The 24231-nt window shown below is 44.7% G+C and overlaps 1 protein-coding gene across 2 annotated transcripts; it reads right to left on the bottom strand.

The window, feature by feature from the left end:
- Positions 1 to 1806: 1806 nt before the first annotated feature.
- Tspan33 (tetraspanin 33) lies at positions 1807 to 23931 on the bottom strand. 2 transcript variants are annotated; one of them, XM_026392806.2, is made up of 8 exons: positions 23830 to 23931; positions 10152 to 10209; positions 9404 to 9528; positions 8999 to 9073; positions 6892 to 6987; positions 4350 to 4478; positions 3476 to 3637; positions 1807 to 3265 (listed from the first exon to the last, which is right to left on the bottom strand). In XM_026392806.2, exons 1-8 carry the CDS (start codon positions 23929 to 23931, stop codon positions 3164 to 3166), a joined length of 849 nt encoding a protein of 282 aa, XP_026248591.1. In that variant the 3' UTR covers positions 1807 to 3163. The 2 variants fall into 2 exon arrangements, with proteins under 2 accessions (XP_026248591.1, XP_026248590.1); XM_026392805.2 differs by having other exon boundaries at positions 9404 to 9531.
- Positions 23932 to 24231: the final 300 nt, after the last annotated feature.

The following is a 24231-nucleotide window of genomic DNA, read 5'->3' on the forward strand; positions in this document are numbered from 1 at the left end:
ATGGTAAAAAAAGGATTTTGTAGATGTGGCTAAATTAAGGATCTTAACATGGGAAGATCACCCTGAATAACCCAGGTGGGCCTGTAATAATCATGAGGGTCATATAAGAATGTGGTGGGAGAGTCAGAGGGAAAGGAGATATGAAAAAAGAAGCTGGAGTGGTGTGTTCAGAAGATGGAGAAAGGGGTCACACCAACGAAGGCTAATCGTCTCTGGAAGCTGGAAAAATGGATTCTCTCTGGAACCTCCAAAAGGAGAGCACCCTAATCATACCTTGATTTTTAGCTCAGTGAGACCTGTTTTGGACTGCTGACAGTAAGACAACAAACATATGTAGTTTTAAGTGACTAAATTTGTGTAATTTGTGATATAGCAGCAATAGGAAACAACTACAGAGGGAATCAGAATTTCTGCAAAATTTGTTCTCCTGGATTCAGGTGTCCTGTTTAATTGTAGGGTATGAGGTACACTGAATCCACTGGTTCCTTTCTTGCCATGCCATCAAGCCAGGTTTTCACCAGTCTTCAGACTTTGCCTTCTACTTCTGCCCACCCAGGTTTATTTCTGTGATTCCCAAGAATCTCCTTCCATTCACCCACCTTTGGGGCCTGATTAGCTGTTCTTACACTGGAGTTAAGTCCACCTGTTTGGGATTGGGATTACTAGAAACAGGTAAAAATTCAGGGTACAACTTCAACTGTACATATAATAATGAGAAACCTTTTAAAAAACTGGGACACTTGCTGGGCCTGGTGGCCCACACCTGTAATCCCAGTTACTTGGGAGATTGAGGCAAAAGGCTGGCAAGAGGCCAGCCTGAGCAATTTAGTGAGGCCCTTTCTCAATGGAATGGGGTGTAGCTGGGAGGTAGAACTCTCCTTGGTTCAATTTCCAGTACCACAAAACAAAACCGGGGCATCTTCTCCCCTAGCATCAGACCAAAGAGAAAAGCAGAGCAGGTCTGGGAACCAGAGGGACTACAAACTAGAATCTAGCTAGAAACAGCGAACTGCTCTACACGTTCTTGGATATCTGCTCTGGGAATTTCAAAGTCTGAGACGTGGGCAGAAACTCCAGGCCCTTAGTCCAGGTCAGAAGGCTAGATACGGAGACAGAAGAGACCCTGGTCAAAGTAGAGTTTAAGAAACCCGGATCTGAATCCTGGTTCTAAGAAACCACGGTCTCTGGTCTCTCACTTCCTCTAAGAGACCCCAAAAGAGCCTGCTTCGGGGTGAGCTCCTCAAAACGGCTGGACCCGGAGTGTGCACTAGCTCAGTCCCTAATTCAGGTCCACGTCACTGAAAGGAGGAAAAGTATAAAATGCATGTCTCTGGCACTAGGCAAAAAAGGCACGTTGCTAAGAAAGCGCTCTTTTTCGCTCTTCTCTCCCAGAATAAAAGGCAATTACTTTTATATTCGTGATGATTTTATTTTTTTCTTTCCGTTCTGTTACTAGCTAGGAGCTAAACATTGGCCCGGCCCCAGGAGGCTGCTGGAAAGGCGCCCTCCAGGAGCAGAAGGCGCAGGGCGGGGGCGAGCTCGCGACTCCTCTGCCAGCACCGCAGGAGCCTTTCCAGGCTTTCCCGGTCAGGCCAAGTCCTTAGTCTGGACCCCCAACAGCAGGGGTCGGCGAGGGGACTTCAGGGGACACTGGGGGACACTCTCCGCCTAGCCCGCCCCCACAGCCCCAACCCCCTCCCGCCTGCCCGGCCGCCGCTGGGCGGGGACCACCCACGGAGCCGCGTGCCCCGCCCCCGAGGCGCCGCCCCGCCCCGCACGCTGCTCCCGGCCGGAGAAAGCCCTGCACAGTTCAAAGTGTTCTCAGTCCTTCCTACGCCAGGGTGGGCTGCGGTTCCCAAGCAACTTCAGATGAAGATGGAGAAGCGGGCCTGCGGGCCTCGACCAGGCAGAAGGATGGGCTTCTTCCTCTCATCTCCCTCCTTGGTCCAGCGGAGAGGTTCTCTACCGCAGCCTAAGTTTTGGGTGGCAACTTAATTCGGAAAAAAAAAGTTAATGTCTGGTGGTAGGATAAAATTACAACATTCCCAAATCAGAACTGAGAATCTTTCGATCTTATTCAGATCTGAGAGGCGTAGGTTGAGGTAGATGGGGTGTGGGGGCTAGGGAGGTACTGTGGCATTTAGGAGAGTCTCCAGTCTCCTCCTGGAGGTAGGGCCTATCGTCTGTCTGGACCCTTGTGCTTCTCCCCTTCTGTTTGCCAGAATGGAAAATTCAATGAGGCCAGCTCAGCCCATGTCAACAAACTTTTATTGCCACTTCTGGCTTCCCCAGCCCAGCAAGATTGCTGCTTCTTACACTGTAGAAAAACTAGATTCTGGTGCAGGGGGAATAGGGATAGGAGACATTTCCACACCTCTGCATACTTCCAAGTTAAAGAAAACCCCACTTGCTAGAGAGGGTCAGACAGAGATTCAAGGGCATGTATGGCTCAGTCCCACATCTGCTGACTGCAGAGTACGGGGACCATGGTTCCAAATTTTTCAGAGGGGGTGGGATGGGGTGGGGATAAATTTGGCAGCTGTTGTATCCCTTACCCTTGCTGCCATGTTTCCACGGAAATGAGGGAGGGCAGGATGTAGCTCACTCTGACTACCTGGGAGGATGGCAGGGCAGGCATTTGGTAAACATATCCCCTCTCCACTCCTACCAAACACACACAGCTGTCCCCAACCGACCCCCAAGCTTACTCCCCACTGCCTGCTCCACTCCTTTCCCTTCTGGAGCTGGTACCATGCCAACTGGACTCCAGGCAGGGCTGCTGGTGTCTGCTCTCTGCAGCCAGGTCTCTCTGGCAGCAGCATCTAAGTATGTCCACCAAGCTCAGCAGCAGCCTTAACAAAGCTGTCAGTTGTAGTACCTCAGTGAAAAGGCAGCAGCTAGTACCCCCCACAACTCTGTGCAACTTCTGTTTCCCAAAACTTAAACCCAAATGTTTAAGGTTAGAAACAATACAAAATAATGATATGAGGCCTAGGAAAGAGGAGAGGAGACACATCCTTCTGAGACCTGAGCCACCTTTGTGCTCTGCCTTCTGCCCATCTGGAGTTTGCTTCCTCCTGCTGAGTCACCAATGGTGGGGGGCTGGAATCCAAATCTCCATTGGATTGCCTGTCGCTATGGTGAGGAGGTGCAGGATGGATTCTCAGTACCACGGGTCTGCCCGATGCTGCTGATTGTAAAGCTGTAGCTTGATTTGGTCTTTGATCTGATTCACCAGGATCTGGGACAGCAGAATTCCCACCAGCTGGGAGAAGCAAAGGGAATTGGGTCCTCAGCATTGAGTGATGCCACTGTTTTCTTGACTCAGCCTTCCCATTGTGGCCAGCACCATCCCTTCCCCTGGCCCTCAGCAATGTCAGTGCCTGACATCCCAGCGGATCCCCAAGTGCCCTCCCCCAAACAAAGGAGTCTTTGCACAGTTTGTGGGACCTACAAGTCTTACAGGGTAAGTTACCTGAGGAATGGCTAGTCCCAGTGCCACACCACCAAGTAAGAATAGGTTGCTGTGTATCCAGTTGACCAACTTGTCAATACAGCCATTGGTGTAGATGACTTTACTAGCTTCCAAGTAGTCAAAATCCTGCATACCTTGGCCACACATAGTGTTGATCACCGCCTGGGGAGACAGTTGAAAAGCCAAATGGGATTCCCATTCAAATATTTTTCGTTTTGGGTCCTAGGGCTCTCACCTTTCCTAAATTCCTAAATTGTTAGAGAACATCTTTGAACAATACTGGGTTAGAAATTGCTAAATGCACAGTTCCCCTCCCCTTTTTAAAATAGGGGCTGCTGATGTGGCTCAAGTTGTAGCGCGCTAGCCTGGCACGTGTGAGCGTGTGAGGCACTGGGTTCGATCCTCAGCACCACATAAAAATAAATAAAGATATTGTGTTCACCTAAAACAAAAAAATAAATATTTTATATATATATATATATATATATACATATATATATATATATATAGTAATTGGACACAATACCTTCTTATTTATTTATTTATTTTTATGTGGTGCTGAGGATCGGACACAGGGCCTTGCACGTGCTAGGCGCATATTATACTGCTGAGCCACAACCCCAGCCTGAGTTCCCTTCTTTGAGAGGTCTGGTCCACTTTTTGCTTTAGATCTGCCTCTCTGAGCCCCGAAGTGGGCTACTAGAGTGAAAGGTGAACAGACCCTCAGATTGGGGAGAAGAAAAAAACACCTGACAAATGCCTTCCAGAACTGATTCATTAAGTTAGGGAATGGAGTGCCCCAACAGCAGCTGCCCTATTCAGAAAGTAACCCAGATCACTACCCAGGAGGAAATGAGGGGGGATGTTTGCTTACCTGGTTGGGGGTAGGCAAACAACAGGAGTAAGGCACAGAGCATCGCTCACGGCTAGGGTTGTCATCTGAGCAGTTGAAATACATATTCTGGGACCAATCCTTGTAGGAAATCCCTCCACAGCAGCTGAACTGCAAGAAAGCCCACTGCAGAGGTTAAAAGTCACCCACCCCTCACCCTGGGGTGGCCAGGATAATTCTCAAAACTTGTCTACTTTTTTTTTTTTTTGGTACCAGGGATTGAACCTAGGTACACTTAACCACTGAGCCACTCCCCGGTTCCTTTTTATATTTTATTTAGAGTCAGGGTCTTGTTAAGTTGCTTAGGGCTTTGCTAAGTTGTCGAGGCTGGCTTTGAACTCATGTTCTTCCTGCCTCAGCTGGGATTCCAGGTGTGCAACACCATGCCTGGTAAGCTTCCACTTTTTGTAAGTTGAATCTTAAGCTTGAGCCTTTTAGTTGCTTTCGCCTGAAGAAATTTTCTTAATTTCTACTACTTTATGAATCTTCTTATAATTTACCACAGTGCTCGATACTACAGTTGTGTATATATGTATTGTTTTGCACATTCAAATATAAACTCCTTGAGAGAAAGTTCTGGCTTTGTAGTTCTGCACAGCACAGATTCTGGAAGAAGAAAGTATTCAAAAATACTGGGCTGGTGGTGTAGCCCAGTGGTAAGGGATGCACTTATCATGCACAAGACCCTGAATTCAATCCCCAGTACTACTAAAAACAAAACAAAACAACAACAACGAAAAAAACCTACCCAAAACTACTGGCTAAAATAATTAAAGAATCAGTGCTTAAAAATTTACCTTAAGATACAGAAAACACAAGAGGGGAATCTTTAATACTGTGAGTCCATAATTACTTCGTGAAAGCAAATTGAATCCCAGAGTCAAGTGTCTGTTGCACCATAGAACTGGGGCACTGGTCTTAAAAGTACTGTTATTCAAATTTTAACTTTTCATTCTTTGCAGCATCAGTCACAATAGCTAAAAGGTGGAAGCAACCCAAGTGTTCATCAATTGATTACTGGCTAAATCATATGTAATTTTTACACTCCTCGGGGCTGGGGATGTGGCTCAAGTGGTAGTGCGCTTGCCTGGCATGCGTGAGGCCCGGGTTCGATCCTCAGTACCACATACAAACAAAGATGTTGTGTACGCCAAAAACTGAAAAATAAATATTGAAATTCTCTCTCTCTCTCTAAAAAAAATAAAAAAGATTTAAAAAAAAATTTTACGATCCAAAATTATTCAGCCTTGGGGCTGGAGTTGTGGCTCAGTGGTAGAGCACTTGCCTAGCATGTGCAAGGTGCTGGGTTTGATCCTCAGCACCACATAAAAATAAATAAATAAAATAAAGGTATTGTGTCCAACTACAACTAAATATATATAATATAATGTATATATAATATGTAATATAATTATATATGATAATTATTTTATATATTTCAATTATCATAAATATATACATATATATATATATATATATATATAATTCAGGAAGGAATTTCTGACACATGCTACAATGTGGATGAAACCTGAAGACATGCCAAGTGAAATACATCTGTCACAAAAAGGAAAATATTGTATGGTTCTATCCACATGAGGTACCTAGAGTAGTCAAATTTATAGAGAAATAAAGTAGAATGGTGGTTACCAGGGTGAGAATGTAGAATAAGTAATTAATGGGTACAGAATTTAAGCAAGGGAAGATGAAAAAGTCCTGGAGATGAATGGTGGTAATGGTTACAAAGCAATTTTCTTTTTTATTTGTTTGGTGGTGTTGGTAATTGAACCCAGGGGCACTCTATCACTGAGCTACACACTCAACCACTATTTTTCCCCCTCACTAAGTTGTCAGAGTTGTCCTTAAACTTGGTATCCTCTTGCCTCAGCCTCTCAAGTAGGTGGGATGACAAGTATGTGCCACTGGCTGTGAATGTTCTTAATACTACAGAACATTCACAGCCAGTGGCACATACATCTCTAGGGCTAGAGATGTAGCTCAGGGGTACAGTGCTTGTCTATGACATGCAAGGACCCAGATTCAACCCCAGCATCACAAATACAAAACATAACAAAACAGTAAATTTTAAGCCAGAAATACTTTACCACAATTTTTAAAAATGAACTTTCAAATAAGTAATCAAAAAATCTGCCCAAAATTCCTCATAGGAACTATTTATAATAGTTTCTTACAAATAGGCAACTATTTATAATAGTTTCTTACAAATCCTTCCAGAATGCTTTTGCAAATATGAATATATATTCTCTCCTCCCCCCACTTTTTTTTTACACAAATGGTAGATTACTATATATACCATTCTTTGTCCTTAAAAGTACATTTAAGGCACTGTGTGTGTGTGTGTGTGTGTGTGTGTATGTGTGTATGCCAACATCCTTTCCAGAATCCATTACATAGCAGGTAATGAAGAGGCCTACCAACCTGAAGGTTGAGGTATCTCCTGGTATATTGCTAACTTTTACTCAAAGCCTCAAGGTCACTAGCTGACCCCACCAAGCTTAGCCCATACCTTCTTCTGGCCAAAATCAATGAGGTTCTGTAGATCCAAGTCATCTCGGTAGTGCACAATGGCATTGTTGATGATCTCATTCACTTTCCCTCGAGCCTACAAGAGACATGGATAGAATTAGGACATAGAACTAATCCCTAATTTATTCCTTCTTATAGAAATAACAGTAGACAAGGATCACTGCCCTCCCCCACCCCGTGATTTCTCTATAGTTTATTGTCATAGAAGTTGTGGGATGGCAGAGGGGGGACCCTCCACATAGAATATAGCGTGGTCAGAGCCCCAGGGTAGCCTTTCCCTTGCTTATGCCAAGCTCTAAGCAGCCAGGCACAGCTTGGCTCCCTTTCCCATCTCATCCAGGTGTACATGATGGCTACTAAAGTTAGTGCAGCCAAATGGCCCCAGGCCCCTTTCTATTGCCCCAGCTCCAATCCTTCTGCCATGATTCACTTCCCACCATCTCCCATTCCAATTTTCTTTTTAGACACTGGATATTTCTCTCAAATTATGAAGACCAATAACTTACCAGAAAGCCTCCTCCTGAAACGCATTCAGGAGGCCTATGTCCTTCAGAGGCCCAAAGGGTTAATGAGAAGCCCTATCAGCTTTGCTGGATGGAAGCCAGGCTTCAAACCACCTGCCCTTGCAAATATGGGATAAGCAGGGAAAGTCTAAAGGAGGTATCATGACAACAGCAATGACCTCTTGTTCTTCATTTGTGGACACCCAGATAGGACAGAAAAGAAGCATGTCTTCTCCTCTTTAATGCCAAAATGAAGAGGTGGATATATTTATGGGCAGGGTTCCAAAGAGATACTGGGACATCTCTCAGGAGTGGGGAAGAATCACACATTAAATTTAGGTCAAAGTTTAGGGCAGCAATCAAAGATCAAAGGTCTTCCCTCCTCAGATCATCCTTCTTTGAGTCAGTCTTGAAATCAAAACCAAGTCCTAATGAGGGGAGATGGCCAGTTCCCAGGAGCCTTCATCCAAGGTCCTCAGGTGCCAGTGGGCAAGAGAAATGCTGGACTGCTGTCACCATTTCTCAGAGTTACAATGTCAAAATAACCCCAGTATACCTCAAAACATTTATTGACTGATTCAAAGTAGAGAAACTAATTGCTTTTTTTTTCTTTTCCTCGCCTCCTCCCCAAAGATGATTACTGAGAAGAGGCACTGACCTCTAGTGGACATAAGAGGATTGCATCTTTTTAGACTCAGCAGATCTGTTATCATTTTAGGATTTTTACTAAGCCAAAAGGACTAGAAAACTATGAACCTTGCTCTTTTTCTGCTCCAGTATATTTTCTCATAATTTCCTTCTACAGGGCTGGGGTTTATCTCAGTGGTAGAGTGTTTGCCTAGCATGTGTGAAACACTGGGTTCGATCCACATCACCACATAAAAACAAATAAATAAAATAAAGAAATGTTTGGGGCATGATATTCCCTTAAAAAAATTTCCTTCCACAGTCCTATACTTTGTCCCTGGTAATCATTTGCCTTTTGAGAAAGGAATTCTGTTTTTGTTTGTTTGTTTTGTGTGTGGTACTGGGGATTGCATCCAGAGCCTCATGAATTCTAGTGTTTTCTAAGCAAGCCCTCTACCACTGTGCTTCATAACAAGCCTGGAATTCTGGTTCTTAATAAAAAGGGCTGTCACTGCATGGCATACCACCTCGAGATATGGTAAGCACTGTTTAAAATTGAGTGTTCTTTCCCCTTACCTTCCCTCTGTTTTCTCAAAAATTTATTTTTAAGGAAATAATTTTTTTAAGGAAATGTTGTCTGTGGTCCACTTGATCACTGTCTTTTACTTTGTCATTTTCCATTAAAGTTTACAGGTCATTTTAACTTCATGTTTATAGAATTTTCTTCCTTGTTGGCCTCTCAGGCTTTCTGAGGAAAACATTCTACAATTGCAAAATTCTCTTTAAATATGGTGACTTCAAAGGCCATTTATTCATCCCTAAGGAGAACCTTTCAAAGGCTGATGTTTCTCTGGGGAAGGAACACTGTGGTTAATTAATTGGGTTAAACACAAGCAGAAACCTTCCCTTCCTCCCTCTGGGTCACATCTGAAGAGGCCCCTAGGCTCCCAACCTTACCTTGTCTGAGAAGACGAAGCCCAGAACCCCAGCAGCCAGCTGTAGCAGGAACACAATGGTGAGGCAGAAGGAGAACTGTGGGGAGAAGGCAGGAAAAGGAGACCATCTGTTATCATCCTGGGCAGCAGCCCATTCCGGGGCTGTGGGGAGTGTTGGGGGGCCACCAGGCATTTTCCCCACATTTCACTAACATGGGAAAGGCTGCTGCCTCTGGGACACTGTCCTGGGGATGGCCACCCTATTCTGGGTCACCTGGAGCTGAGCACTAGTGAGAAGTGGACAGCATAGGCCTTAGGGTGGGACAGAGGAGCCAGAAACAGAAAGGCTATAGGAATAGTATCAGGAGGCTCGGAGAAACAAGGAAGAGGGAGCCATTGTCTCTCCATGGGGCCCTTGACCACTCACCGTCTGCAGGAGGCAGATATTTTCACGGAGGGATCCAATACAGCCACAGAAGGTGAGCAGGAACATGAGGACACCCACCACAATCAGCAGGATGGCAGGGTCTACCTCCAGGTAAGCCAAGGCTGCTTCTGGGAGAGAGGCCTACCCTCAGTCTGAGGCGGATGCCCACTGAAAGGACTCCCGAACTGTGGTCCTTCCTCTGGTGAGGCAATCTCCAGTGTGGCTGGGTGAAGGTTATGAGGAGGAAATGCCTCCTTGCTGTGGGGAGGACTAAGAGGCCCAAGAGGGGCTATGGCATTTCATTTGAGGAAGTAAGGAAGTAAGAGCCTTATTACTGGGCTTAAGAGAGGAGCAGCCACTTTTGCTCCAGAAAAGAATTAGAATTGCTTTAGGCTTGCCAGCTTTCAGATTCTGTTTCCTGGAGACTTTGTACAGAGTTTGAGTTACTCCAGGACAAGCCCAGGGTGGGTAAAGCCCTAGACTGTTCTGTCCCCAGATGGCTGGATTCTCTCCTAGACAACTCCTAAACTTCAAATGTAGGCATACCTTGGGACACTCAGGAAAAGCCAGGTGAACTGGCACAGATGTGCTGGCATTTTGGAGTAGACCACCCAGATCTCACTGCAGGGAGCTGCCTCCTTCAGTCCTGTCCCTACACCTTCCTGCAGGAGCTATGGGGCTAAAGGGGGCAGAGGGGAAAGAGACATAGCAAGAGCCCTGGGGAAGTGGAGGGAGACCTGTAGCTCACCTGCGTGTTTCATCAGCCTGGCATAGACACCCACACCTACCATCACCATGGAAATCACCTGTGGAGACAGGGAAAGAACCAGACCCTGAGATTTTGGAAACCAAAGAACCCTGAACTCTGTGTGAGTATCCTCCTGGGACAGCAGAGGGTCAAATTTTCCATGACCCAAGGGGTGAGTATATTTCTCCTCCAATGGTACTGCTGATAGTATCTGCCATGAGATACTATCCCCAACATTATCTCATTCAATCCTCATAGCACAATTATCTTGTGAGGCAGATAGTATCCTCATTTTACAGATGAGGAAATTAAGGCAATTCAAGTTTAATACAGAACAGTGATTAAAAACATGGGCTTTCCCAGGGGCCTGAGGGTGTATGTAGCTAAATTGTAAAGCCTATGCTTAGCGTGCAGGAGGCCCTGAGTTAAATCTTCAGCACCTAAATTACCCCATCAAAACAGAACACAACAGAAAAAAGTAAGCACAAACGCATACACACACTCTAACTCTGGAGTGAGGCAGATTTGACCCCATATGAGACAAACTTCTGAGACTCAATTTCTATATCTGCAGATGTGAATTAAGAACAACTACATTGAATGAGATTACTAAAAGAATTAAGCAAAATAATGCATGGAAAACATAGTTTTCTTGCCCAAATTCACATAGGAATTGTGAAGTTTTGAATTCTGATCCATCCACATTAAGGAGCAGGTCTTACAGCTAAAGCAAGCTCAGATGGATGCATACTCCCAGCTCTCTGATCCCACTAGAGGTCAAAATAGTGTCTGGTTAAAAAAAAAAAAAGAAAGAAAGAAAGAAAGAAAATGTACTCCAATGTGAAAGCTTGTGCATGAATATGTGTGTGTAAGTACCAGAACTGCCTTTATAAATTTTGATTCGATTGTGGGGGAATTTCATGGCTCCTCCCTGAGAGAAGAAACCCATCAGAGACTACCAGGAGTCCTCAGAGGGGCCTTCTCAGCCCCTCAGGCCTCCAGGAGTGCTGAGAAACCCCAGTGTGTACCCCGTTCAGCTACCCTTCCTTTCTTTGCTCCCAGTCTCCAGGCTGGTGCTAAGCAGCAGCTGACTATCACCATGGCAATAGATGAGGCCAAGCTCTGGCAGGAGAGAGTTCTCAGCAGCAGGGACTTGACCAACTCAGTAGGGAAGGAGATGGCTGGCTAGATCCACTGTCCTCCAAGACAGAAACCAGCTGGAAAGAGCCACCCTGTGGACTTTTGTGGGAGGAGAGTTGGGCCCCTAGAACAGGTAACAAGGTCAGACTAGTTTCCTGGGAGAAAGATGTTTTTCCTTATGGGAGTTGTTCATGAAGGTCCTCTGCCATCTGGCAAGGGAGGGCTGGTGCACTCAGAGTAAATGGCAAATCTCTTATGAAAAACCATGTCTTTCAGGATCCTTCTCTCTGTATCCACAGCCTTCTCTCCTTGCCTCCATCATCTGGCTTTGGTTCTGCCTTTGGGCCCATGTATTATTAGCCAGCCCTCACACTCTGTCCAGGAGCAGCATACAGAGCTGCATGTGGGACTGGAAATGCCAGCTGGCTTTTTGTCCTACAGCACCACCAGACTTGGGGAGCATGGGGGAGGCAGGCAAACCCCAGGACAGAGATCCCAGCCAGGCCCAGGTCTGAGGGCCTACCTCTGCCAGAGTGAGCAAGCATCTCTGCCTGCCCATTAAAACTCACCATACCCAACTACAATTCTGAATGTCATTTTACTGAATCACTTACAAATTTGTATCTATCTGCTTCTTACTGCTTTTTCACTTGTTAAATTTTTACTAGGGTAACTGCGTATGGTGCCACACACCTGCAATCCCAGGCTCAGGAAGCTGAGAAAGGAGGATCACAAGTTTCAGGCCCAGCCTCAGCAACTTGGCAAAACCCTTCAAAATAAAAAATATGAAGGACTAGGGATATAGCTCAGAGTGCCCCTGTTTTCAATCCCCAATGCCCCCAACTCTATTTTTTTAAAACTAGGGTAAATAACTTTCCACAGATATGGTCTCTGATTGAATCATAACACAGCTAAAAACAAGAAATACACAGTTAAGGGAAATCATATATCACAGTACAACTTAATTCTATTTATGGGCCTGTAATTACAGTAGTTGCTTTGTCTCTATTGGTGGTAGATGAAATAATACCCCCGCCCCCGCCCCAAGATATTCAGGTCCTAATTCATGGAATCTGTGAATATATTACCTTACAAAACCAAATCAACTCTACAAATGTGATTAAGAATTTAAAGATGGGGGCTGGGGATGTGGCTCAAGAGGTAGCGTGCTCGTCTGGCATGTGTGCGGCCCGGGTTTGATCCTCAGTTTCACATACAACAAAGATGTTGTGTCTGCCAATAACTAAAAAAATAAATATTAAAATTCTCTCTCCCTCTCTCTCTCTCTCTTTAAAAAAAAAATTTTAGAGATGGGAAGGTTTATCCCTGAGGGCCCAGTATAGTCAAAGCAGACCTTATAAGAGGGATGCAAGAGGTTCAGAGTCAGAGAAGGAGGTACAACAACAGAAACAATGTTGGAGTGATGTGATCAGGAATATGGGCAGCCTTAAAAGCTAGAGTAGGCAAGGACATGATTCTCCACTAGAGTAAACTAGAAGGAGTACTGTATTGGACTGCAGCAAGACCTCTTTTAGACATTTGTGTTGTTTTAAGCCATTACATTTGGGTAATTTGTTACAGCAGCAACAAGAAACTAATACATCATCTAAATCCAATTCATCAGCTACTATATTTGAGTTGTATTCTGAGGACCTAAATCTATATGCTATATCAGGGAAACCAAGATCAATTATATTCTATTTTTTTAAAGAATCTTTATTTTTATTTTATTTTTTAAAGAGAGAGAGAGTGTTTTTAATACTTATTTTTTAGTTTTCGGCGGACATAATGTCTTTGTATGTGGTGCTGAGGATCGAACCCAGGCCGCACGCATGCCAGGCGAACGCGCTACCGCTTGAGCCACATCCCCAGCCCTCAATTATATTCTAAAGCAGCATTTCTCAACCTTGGCTGACATTAGAATCAGCTGGAGATTTAGGGGTGGGGGAGAAATTTTTAATGCCTAGGTTGCACCACAAACCAAGTAGTTTATAATTTCTGGCACTGAGACTCAGGCAACAGTAGTTCTGAATGCATTCCGGGTGATTCCAACGTGCAGTCAAGTTTCAGATCCTATAAGCTTAAAACATAATCAGCCAGGGACCAAAGGCAGAAAGAGTGGATACATCAAAATCAAGATTAAGACTTTAATATAACTATTAATGTTTAATATGATCATTAATGATGCCTCTCTGAGCTCTCAACTTCTTCATTTCACAGCTTGACACTTCCATTCCTGTCCTTATTTCCCACCCTGGATTCCCCAAAGCTACTGCCATTCCAAAGTTAGTGCTGCTACTGTTAATAGCATCTAATTTTAGAGCTGAATAGAACTTTAGAAATGGGATCAGACAGTCACCTCTTTATATAGATGAGGCCAAAAGAGCAGAAGGGACTCTTGACCAAGTTCATATAGGTGCAGTGGCAACATCTGAACTAAATGCAATTTTCCCATCTCATTCTGGTAATCTTTCCACAGTATTGGTTTTGGTACAAAATCCTTATAATATCCACAATATCTCCAATGACCTCCTTTCATGGGGAGATGGAGATAAAGACACTTCTTTTCTTAGGACAGCTTTTTATATGCAGGCCAGAATGAAGCCTAGCTGGAAACTTTTAAAAGCTAGACACAATTTTCAAAGTAGCTGAGTCTAGCTTTTAGCAAAAGGTATGTTTCTGAAAAGTTGTCTATAAAATTAAATAGTTTGCATGCTCAGTTCCTTTATCCTTATGTGAGTAATCACCTTGTAATAAAAACAGCCATTGCGTGGACTCCTTGGAGAAATGGCTGATTCTTGGACTAAGACAGGAAATATATAAGATGAGCCTGGAACATCTTGTGCCAGAAAGTAAATAAGGGCTTAAAAACAAACAAAAACAAAACTCCCACATCAGTGTAGGTATGCCAAAGGGACACAGGAGAAAACCGCAAAAGCCCCCAATAGCCAATTCAAGCATCAAGAAAAGACATAGTGAATTACTCTGCATAGGATAAAATAGATATCTGTGAGTCCATGATGATACAAATAAATGATTTACTAAATAAATAAATAAGCAGATAAATAGGAAAGAAAAAACATATATCCCACACAGAATAATTCCAAATAATTTGTATAAATACCCTCAAGGTAGTGGAGCACAACTCCTTATTCCTTATGTGTGAACTGTACATTGTGACTTTCTTCAAAAGACCACAGTAGGGAAAAAAGAATAAAGATACAATACAGAAACCTGGCAAACATGACCTCAGCAAAGTGATCAAGGTCAATATCAACAATAAGGATGTTGATAAATCATTGGTATGATGTGATGAAAACAGTACTTTACCTCTGTGTTCTTCCATTCCAAAACCCATAACCCCAGTATAACCATGAGAAAAACACCAGGCAAAGTCCAATAAAGGGGCATTCTACATAATACTGAGCAGCACGCTTCAAAAATCTCAAGGTCATAAAAAACAAGAAAAATCTAAGAAGCTGTTATAGCCAAGAGGGACCTAAGGAGACAATGACAGTTAAGCGTAGTATATTATCCTGGATGGGATCTTAGAACAGAAAGACATCACTTAAAAACTGAGGAAATCTGGATGAAGTATGGACCATAATGAAAATGCCATTAATCAGCAGCTTAGGTGGCTGAGGCAGGAGGATGTCGAGTTCAAAGCCAGCTTCAGCAACTTAGTGAGGCACTAGCCAATTTAGTGAGACTCTCTCTCAAATAAAATACAAAAAGGGCTTCGATGTGGCTCCATGGTTGAGTGCTCCTGGGTTCAATCCCCAATACTAAAAAAAAAAAGAAAATGCCATTAATTGTATCAAATGTATCACACTAATGTAAAATGTTAATAGCAGGGGAAACTGGGGCTGGGGATGTGGCTCAAGCGGTAGCACGCTCGCCTGGCATGTGTGTAGCCCAGGTTCGAGCCTCAACACCACATATAAACAAAGATGTTGTGTCTGCCGAAAACTAAAAAATAAATATTAAATTTTCTCTCTCTCTCTTAAAAAAAAAATAATAACAGGGCAAACTGGTGTGAGGTATATGGGAATTCTGTACTATTTCCTCAAATTTTCTGTAAAACTAAAACTGTTGTAAAAATTTGTTAGAGTCTGTAAACAAGTCAGGCATTTTGGCGCCTGGCATTTTGCCAGGGGGAGTGGTTTGTGAGGTGGCGCCAGTGAGCCATTAAGTGTGGAGATTCCTTATTGGTTGACTGCTGTATCTAGTTTATGTTAATTAAGATAAGCTGTGTGGAATGTATATATACCCCTCCTGTCCTACAATAAACGGCTCCCACTCCTGCTATATCAATCTACACAAGTTGCTCGTCGCCCCCCCCCCCCCCCCAGGTTATTTTGCTGCAGCCAGACTGTGGCAAAAATTGTCTTTTGTAAATTCACCCCCTATTTTTTTAGTTTTATAAACACACACACACACATATATATTTTAGTTGTAGATGAACGCAATACCTTTATTTTGTTTATTTGATTTTTATGTGGTGCTGAGGATTGAACCAAGTGCTTCACACATGCAAGGCAAGCATCTCACTACTGAGCTACAACCCCAGCCCTAAACCTATATTTTTTAGTATCAGATTTTTTTAAACTGGGGTTCATTTGTATACAGTTTTACGTACTTCAATCAGGGTGATTTCCCCCAATCACACCAAATAATAAGGCAGTGGACCATAAAATTGTTCAGGTGACAGAGCATCAGGAGGTCACAATGATCACCTGTGGTATACACTATAGATTTTGACATATTAATTTTTAGAACTTTAAAATACCATTACTGATTTATAATTTACAGTCTATAACTCATTGTCCTCAATTATTTTCATAATGTTCTCTGTGATGGATTCTCTTCAGGATCAACCAATGATCATTTTTTTTTTTTTTAAACTGGGGGTTGAACCCAGGACACTCTACCACTGAGCTACATCCTTAGCCCTTTTTATTTTTAAATTTTCAGACAGGGTCTTGCTAGGTTGCCAAAGCTGACATGGAACTTGCAATCCTTAGTCTCCTGAGTTGCTGGAATCACCAGCATATGCCATCATATCAGCCTATTTTTACCATTTTGAAGTATATAATTTAGTGGCCTTAACTGCATTCACACTGCTGTACAACCACAACCACCATAAGGTCACAGAGTTTTTCATCACCCCGAATGGAAACTCCATACCCATTCTGTCCACCTTCTTCCCTCTTCTGATGCTTGGGAACCACAAATCTGCTTTCTTTCTCCATGGATTTTCCTATTCTGGATACTTCTTATAAATGGAATCACACAATGTGTGGTCCTTGTGGTCCTTGAGGTCTGGCTTCTTCCACTTAGCATGATTTCAAGGTTCATCCATGTTGTAGCGTGATTGAATAATATTCTATTATATGGATGTAATACAGTTTGTTCATGTACTCATCCACTGGTGGACATTTGGGTTGTTTCCACCTTTTTTATTAATAATTATTTTTTAGTTGTAGTTGGATACAATGTCTTTAATTAATTTATTTATTTTTATGTGGTACTGAGGATTGAACTCAGGGCCTTGCCCGTCCTAGGAGAGTGCTCTACCGCTGAGCCACAACCCAGACCCTGTTTCCACCTTTTTACTACTGTGAATGGTAGTGTTGCTACGAATACCTATGTACAAGTTTTGTTTGTTTGTTTGTTTTTTGATACTAGTATGCATTTAGGGTTTGAATTGCTGGGCCATATAGTAATATGTTTAAATTTTGGAAGAGCTGTCGAACTGTTTCCCACAGTAGCTGCACCATTTGACCTTCCCACCAGCAAAGTATGAGGGTTCCAGTCTCTTTCCACCCTTGACAATGTTCATTCTGACATTTTTTTTGACACTGACATTTTGTGAGTCCGGGCCCACTGTTTTACAGAATGTGTCTCAATTTGCTTCCTGACAATTAAATTCAGATTACACATTTTTGATAGAAATATTACAGATACTGTTGTGTTCTCAGTGTATCATGTGAAGAGGCACAACAAATTAATTTCTATCACAGAAATAAGGAACAATTTTACTAACAGATGATATAGCTGTTAGTGTCTCTGCATCTCATAAAACAAACAGGCAATTCTCTAATTGTTTCCTAGTTTTCCATAATATTTGGTTGTTACTGGTCTTCTTCCCTATGCCTTTTGCTAGCACTTGCTGGAAGATAAGCAGCTGCAGGCAATAATAATGTTCATGGGAGAAAATAGAAAACAGAAAATTCTCTCCATTATCTTGACATTTTTCTTGCAAACTAGAGAAAGACAACCACGGGCTTGATGTTTGTGAGGAAAAACCCTTATTCTAGCCCTAGGATACTACTTTGGGGCCATTAGCACTAAGAGAGGAAAGGCTGCAGGGCCCCAAGTTTAGGTCCTAAACAATGATGTCAATAATTACAGGCAAATTGGTTCCTGGAGTCCTTTTCCATTGAATTGTACCTTAAGACCAAGGTGGTATGCCAAACTCTGAGTAGCAGACCAAGGGAAGGCCCTGAGAGACAAGTGTGGGCTCTGTTCCTGCCATATATATGAAACTTTGTGTGTGTGTGTACAGTACTGGGAATTGAACTCGGGGAGCTCTATCCCTGAACTACATCCCAGCCTTCTTTATTTTTCATTATGAGTCAGGGTCTCTTTAACTTGCTCAGGCTGGCCTTGAACTTTCAATACACCTGCCTCAGCCTCCTGAGTCCCTGGGATTGCAGATGTGTGTCATCAACAGCTGGCCTGAAACTTCTTTGTAAACTAGAAAACAAAGGCTTTCATTAATTATCATCTCCCTCAGGCTAACAGTGGGCACGTGAACAAAGCAGGTTCAGGTTCAAGGTTGGCTCTTACCTAGACTCAATCCCCGTCTACTTTTCATTCTCTTTCCTCCTTCCTGGAGGAGGCCTCATCCTAGTTCTGTAAGCCCACCCCCTGGCAGGTGATTCTAGGAGCTATTTCCAAGAACAGTCTAGTAGTTACCTTCTAGAGTGCTAAGGACCAGATATTGGGCTGAGCATTTTAAGCATGTTATCTCATTTCATTCTCACCATAACCCCAAGAGGGCATTGGTATCTCCACTTTATAGAACAGAGGTTCACAGAATTCAAATAACTTTGTCCAGTTCACTTAGTTGGTGAGTAGCCGAAGTGGGACTGGAACCTAGGTTTGGATGTCCCCAAAGCATTATGACTTCAGCCGCATGGCTGCCTTCCTGTCTTTGCCTCACAGTGATCTTAGGATCTCATGCATTCATTGGGGGATACTACTTGGGGCAAGAACAAACAGGGGCCTGCAGTTCTCTTGGGGAACAGCTGGCAATCTCTAAACTGGGTGGGGCTCAGGCAGGGGAAGGAAGATAGCACGGGGAGGTGACAGGGTGCTAGCAGGGCCTAGAAGGTGGCTCAGAGGAAAGTTTCTAGAATGGCATCCTGAAAAGGAAAAACATAGCATAGCCATGCAGGCCCACCAGCCTGAGCAGCCTCCAGGAGAAAGCACTGGCCTCCTCTATCTCCATATTCCAAAGTCCAATCTACAAGAAGCAGTCTCAGAGTCCACACCTCCTCCTTGGAATCTCTCTCCCTCTTCTTTTGAAAGCAACAGTGTACAGTGACTTTCTGTAAGGGAATCAAAACCTTGTACTTGGGCTGGGGCATGTAGCTCACCACAGAGTGCTTGCCTAGTATGAGTGAGGCCCTGGATTCAATCCCCAGCACAGGGGAAAAAACAAAAACCAAAACCAAAAAGCCCTGTCTACACAGAGGGAAGTTAGAGAGAGAGGTTTCCACCTCTAGTTAGTTTCTTGGAACTTACTCTCCTTATTTCTGGATGAAATCCTAGAAGTTATAGCCTACTAGACCTAACGCAGGGTTCCTCCCTCACTCCCAAGATCTGTGCATGCTGGTGATCTGGAATGGATGGCACTGTCCCATTAGAAATCCACAGCTCTGTATGATATGTCAAGATCTTTGTACTGTCATGTGTAACTAATAAAACAACAAACAAACAAAAAAACATTACATTTCCACAACTTGGAAAAAAAAAAAAAGAAATCCACAGCTCTTTCATTGCCAATGCCTGGGGCCAGCCCTTTAAGCATCTTCCTCAGGCCATCGATAGTTCTGGTTTTCCCAGGTTATGTATGAGGAAAGAAAGTCCCTAAGGGGTCATAGCAGTATAAACATTCAAACATGGTCTTGAATGACTGGCCTGATGTATATTCTCTTATCAAGATTCTGAGAGGCATTCTATGTTTTCTTTTATTCTTTTCAACAGTTGCTTTATGTTTACAATTTTCTTCTTGGTACTAGGCAAGCAGAGCAGGTAGGCAGGCATGTGACCTGCACCACAAAGGGTATGGCTTTAGTCTTCATTTTTTGGTGTTTTGGATTTTTGCTGTTGTTGTTTTTATAATGAATCTGACCATTTTGCTTATTGAAGCTTTCCTAGCCTATGGGGAAGGTACAGAGAGGAGGTGGGATCTGGAGGTATTTGAAAGCATGTGTAGTTGGGGAAGTTGGGTAGCAGGAAGGGCCTCTGCCACCCAATGGATTTTTGCCAGATTTGATGCCTAGTTATTCCTGGAGGCTTCTGAGCCAGATTACAAGAGATGGTGCTTCAGATGTTCTGGGGCAATTCTGAGTGCCCTAGGAACTCCAGTACAATGGTATTGGATAGGGGAGTGGACATCATGAAGAATATGACTCTCCAATTGGACAGGCCTAGGGAAGACCTAGATGGGGGTCCATATATGCTTCAGTGGAAGTGAAAAAAATCCAGATGCTATAGACAATAATCATATGCGGCTCTGACAGTAATGCTGGGGGTGGGGGGCGATGGCTACCATTTTTTTCTGCCTGGCTTGAGGGGAGGGTGCCAGGCCATAGGACGCATGGACAATTACACCTTACCACCAAGAATGTTCAAGTACCTAAGGCTGTGCTGCATCCTAACAGACCAGTGTCTGTGAGGGAGGGAGAGTGGAAGGACATTAAGCTTTTACCCACTGAGCTTTATTCTCTCACTTGCCATTGAAAAAAAAAATTCAGTGAACAACCACTTTGTGCCCAAAACAACTGAGTACTGGGAATCAGGAAGTGAATAAAGCAGTTCCTACTCTCAGAAACCTGAAGTCTGGAGAGGGAAACAGAAAAACGAACATACAATTGCATTACAGGTAGCGGGGTGTGGCAATCAGTATATACAAGGTGCCACGGGAGCCCAGGGGCAAAGCTACCAAAGATACATGAGCTGAGATATAGGGGCTGAAGATCTGAGCTCTTGGGCTCTTCTTGACTCAACAGGATCTCTAACTGCTACCCTGAGTGGGAAAAAGGGCCAGCAATAGAGGACTTGGGCAGCATTGATAATATTTCTGACAACGTATGCCCAAGGCTGATAAAGCATGTACCATCCTTGTGTCTTTTTTTTTTTTTTAAAGAGAGAGTGAGAGAGGAGAGAGAGAGAGAGAATTTTTTAATATTTATTTTTTAGTTCTCGGCTTACACAACATCTTTGTTGGTATGTGGTGCTGAGGATCGAACCCGGGCCGCACGCATGCTAGACGGGCGCGCTACCGCTTGAGCCACATCCCCAGCCCGATCCTTGTGTCTTAACTCAGCACCCAGATGTCCAATGTAGGGAGATGAGGAAAGGCAGCTACTTCTCAAAGGTTTAAATACAACTTCTAGGCTGTAGGAGCAACTACTCTATGGCATAAAATCCCAACAATCAGTCTTGCAGGAACATGATTCTGGGGAGAAAAATCAGAACTCCCAGACCAAAGGAGAAGTGAGATTTAAAACATAAACAGGAGGAACTGGTCCTAGTTCCAAGGGAGTCCGCAGCTCTTTGAGTCAGACTCCAGATGCCCCAAGAATTAGGGCTTCTAGAAGAGCCGCAGAGATAGTGCTGCTCACTGAGTAGGAGTCCAGGTGATGCCAGCCACCTTCCTAATGTGTTCAAACACAGACACAAACACCTCCTCTACAAAGCACCCCAGCAGCTGGCATGAAACTCACTCTGCCTGCAAAGGTATAGGCCATCAGTCCTAGCCATGGGTGTTTCCAGGCAGAAGAGGGGAATTTGGTGAGGTAGTGAAAGCTTGCAAAGAAGAAAACATAGTAACCAGTCCCTGAAGTGGGAGGGAAGAAAGTTGACCCCTGATCTGGGGAAAGCCACTCTTCGGATCTAGTTGCATGGGTGTGCATTGTAGCTGCGGATCTGGGCCTGGGAGAGAAATGACACTCGATAATCACTGAAAAGTATTGTACCCTAGGAAGGGCAATGTCCCAGGGATACCAGGACACAGATTCATTCTTAGATCCAGCTCCAGGTCTCAAGAAAGAAAACAGTACCCAAAGTGATTCATTCATCTTTAAATAGTTCACAAAGGCAGACACATTTCCTTTAGAATAGAAAGATTAAGGACAGAGAGACAGATACATTGGCTTAGGGTCACACAGTAAGTTGGTGCCAGAAAGAAGCTGTGCCTCTTATCCTTTTCTGTGCTATTTATAGAGCCTCTGACTTTTTGAGCTCATAGTAGGACCAAGAAGGGGCTCTACTCTAATTTGGGGTGGTGCCAGGCTGGCTAGCCAGGTCCTCTGACCTTGAATGAAGTATTTCTTACCAGGGTAAATATGTCTATGAAGCCAAACTCTTTCTCTTTAGCTGTGACCTCCCAAAGTCATTGGTCTGATAAAAGTGAGCAGGGTGGAGCACAGAAGTCCAAGAAATGACCATAAACATCAGGGTAAGATGCTGTTGCTGCAGCATACAGATAACAAACAGAGCTTTGGCTAATAAAGAAAACCTGAATGAGAACCTGAGGTACCTAGGTTGCTAGTGCTGGTTCTGAAGATATCATGTCCTGGCCTGGCACACCCAACGATATGAAGGAGACTTCATTGGCACTTGTCCCTACGGGGTAGCACATTCCCCCTGTTCTAGCGGAGGGTGATGAGGGATTTTTCTTCTGTTTTTCCCCTAACCTCGGGCAGAAGCAGAACCTACACCACAGGAAGTTAGGTTGACTGGTTAACTACTAATACCATCACTACCCCAGCTCTGGTAGCAGCCATCTGGGTCAAGGACTTCCCCTAGAGGCACCCTGGTTCAGTAGAAAAATCATCATACCAAGCCTGCTAACCAGCTGTTGGACCTTAGAGGAAACATTTAACATCACTATAACTTAGCTTTCTCATACATAAAATGTGGATGCTGGACAAGATGCCTGCTAATTTTTTTTTTCTAGTTCTAGTTCTAGAACTGAGAATTTGATAGAAGCCCAAACTCCAATTTTCCCAAGAGTACAACGGCTGAGAGTGAGCTGTCATCACCACCCTCTGGGATTTCTCTCATTTGTCCCAACAGGCTAGCACTTATGTACTTTGTGTCTGCACTTCACACCACCGCCCCTGTGAAACCTTTCCAGCAGCTGGCTCAGATGTCTGGTCTGCTCCTTCTCCTAGGAAATATATTTTAGACTCACAATTTTTCCCTCCTGCAAATCTGAAAGTAAAGGTCTCAGGCTGAGGTGGGCAAGGATGACACACTCCCAGAGTGGCAGCTCTGGTGTGATAGGAGCAGGCAGAGAAATGGGGAAAGGACTTTTCTGTGTTCTAAAATCCAGAGGAGCTCAGGGACTCTCTAGCCATGAACCAGGATGGAGCTAGCATTTCGCTATCTGGTCCAGCTGAATTCTCAGCTCTGGCAGAGTATTTCTGCCAACCCTAATCACACTGGGTTTGATTTTATGGCAGAGGGAACAAAGGCCTGCAGACTTGAACATATTTGCCCAGCTCAATCAACAATGATGATGGCACACTGGGGATGGAAACCTGGGAGCCTGGAGCCCCAATCCAGTTATTTTTTTTCCACTTTTTCCAACCCCAAGAATGTTCTGAAAGGATCCCTAGCCTTCAAGCCCAACACAAGGTCCTATTTAAAGAGTCCAGGCTCCAAGACACGTCTGGTCCTGAAAGGGATAGGGCAAAGTTTGGGACAGTGCTGGGATGGGAAGGACATCTGACCTGGAGGCCATTCCTCTCTCTTCCTTGTTGGAAGGGGCATCTGAAGACGCCTCAAAAAGGAAGAGATGCAACCCCTTGACCCATCCTCCCTGAGGTAAGGAGCTGAGGCTTGGGGTTTTTCTCCCTCTTCTTTGCCAGCGGGGCCTCCCAGCCTGTTGGCCTGAAAGTCCCCAATCATGAATGTGCCAGGGGGGCTGCCCTGACCCAACAGGAACACCTGCTCTTCTCCTGAACCCACCGTTTTGGCCTGAAACAGATCCCTTGTCCTTACTGAACCCTCTGCATGCCCCCCCCCCCCCGCCGCACGCCCTTTCCTGAAGAGGCACCACTGTAGTGTCCCTCCCCAGAAGAAATGCCCCCAAAGTGTCGTAAATCCAGAAAACTAGGCAATGCCACTATCCACGCTTGCTTGTCACCGGGCATCCCGAGCCGCCCCCCTCCTCTGCTGCGGACAACCCCCTGCACCTCCAGGGGTACCCTGCCGCCCAGGTACCCCCAAGACTCACCCAGAAAAGCATGTTGAAGAAGAAGAGCAGGTATTTCACCAGCGGGCTGACGAAGGAGAACTCCTCCCCGTAGGGGGCCGGCGCCCCGGGTCTCCGAGCCATAGTCCACCGCGGCCGCCCCCGGGGGCCTATCTCCCAGCGGCGGCCGGCCCACCTGCGCGCCCAGCGCCCGGGGACATGAGCCGCGCCACCGCGGGAAACCGCGCGGCCCGGGAGCTTCGCCGCGGCGGGAGCCGCCGGAGCAGTGCGTCGCAGAGCCGCGCGGGCAGGGAACGGCGCCGCCGGGAGCCGCGGGAGCCACCACCGGCAGCGTGAGCTACGGAGACTCCACCGCCGCCGCAGGACCAGCCCGGCCAGCCCGGCTCCCAGGAAACTGGGCCGGCCCCCGGACGCCCATTGGCG

The sequence above is a fragment of the Urocitellus parryii genome, chromosome 3 (assembly GCF_045843805.1).
Source record: "Urocitellus parryii isolate mUroPar1 chromosome 3, mUroPar1.hap1, whole genome shotgun sequence".
NCBI classification, from domain to species: domain Eukaryota; kingdom Metazoa; phylum Chordata; class Mammalia; order Rodentia; family Sciuridae; genus Urocitellus; species Urocitellus parryii.

Bases quoted from the DNA above. Each gene is read 5' to 3' on its own strand.
- Tspan33 (XM_026392805.2), bottom strand. From the start codon at position 23,931: ATGGCTCGGAGACCCGGGGCGCCGGCCCCCTACGGGGAGGAGTTCTCC. The intron at 6,988-8,998 runs GTAAGGTTGGGA...TGTCTCTTGTAG, and splicing joins GCTTCGTCTTCTCAGACAAG to GCTCGAGGGAAAGTGAATGA. The intron at 3,638-4,349 runs GTAAGCAAACAT...CTGTCTCCCCAG, and splicing joins GTTTGCCTACCCCCAACCAG to GCGGTGATCAACACTATGTG.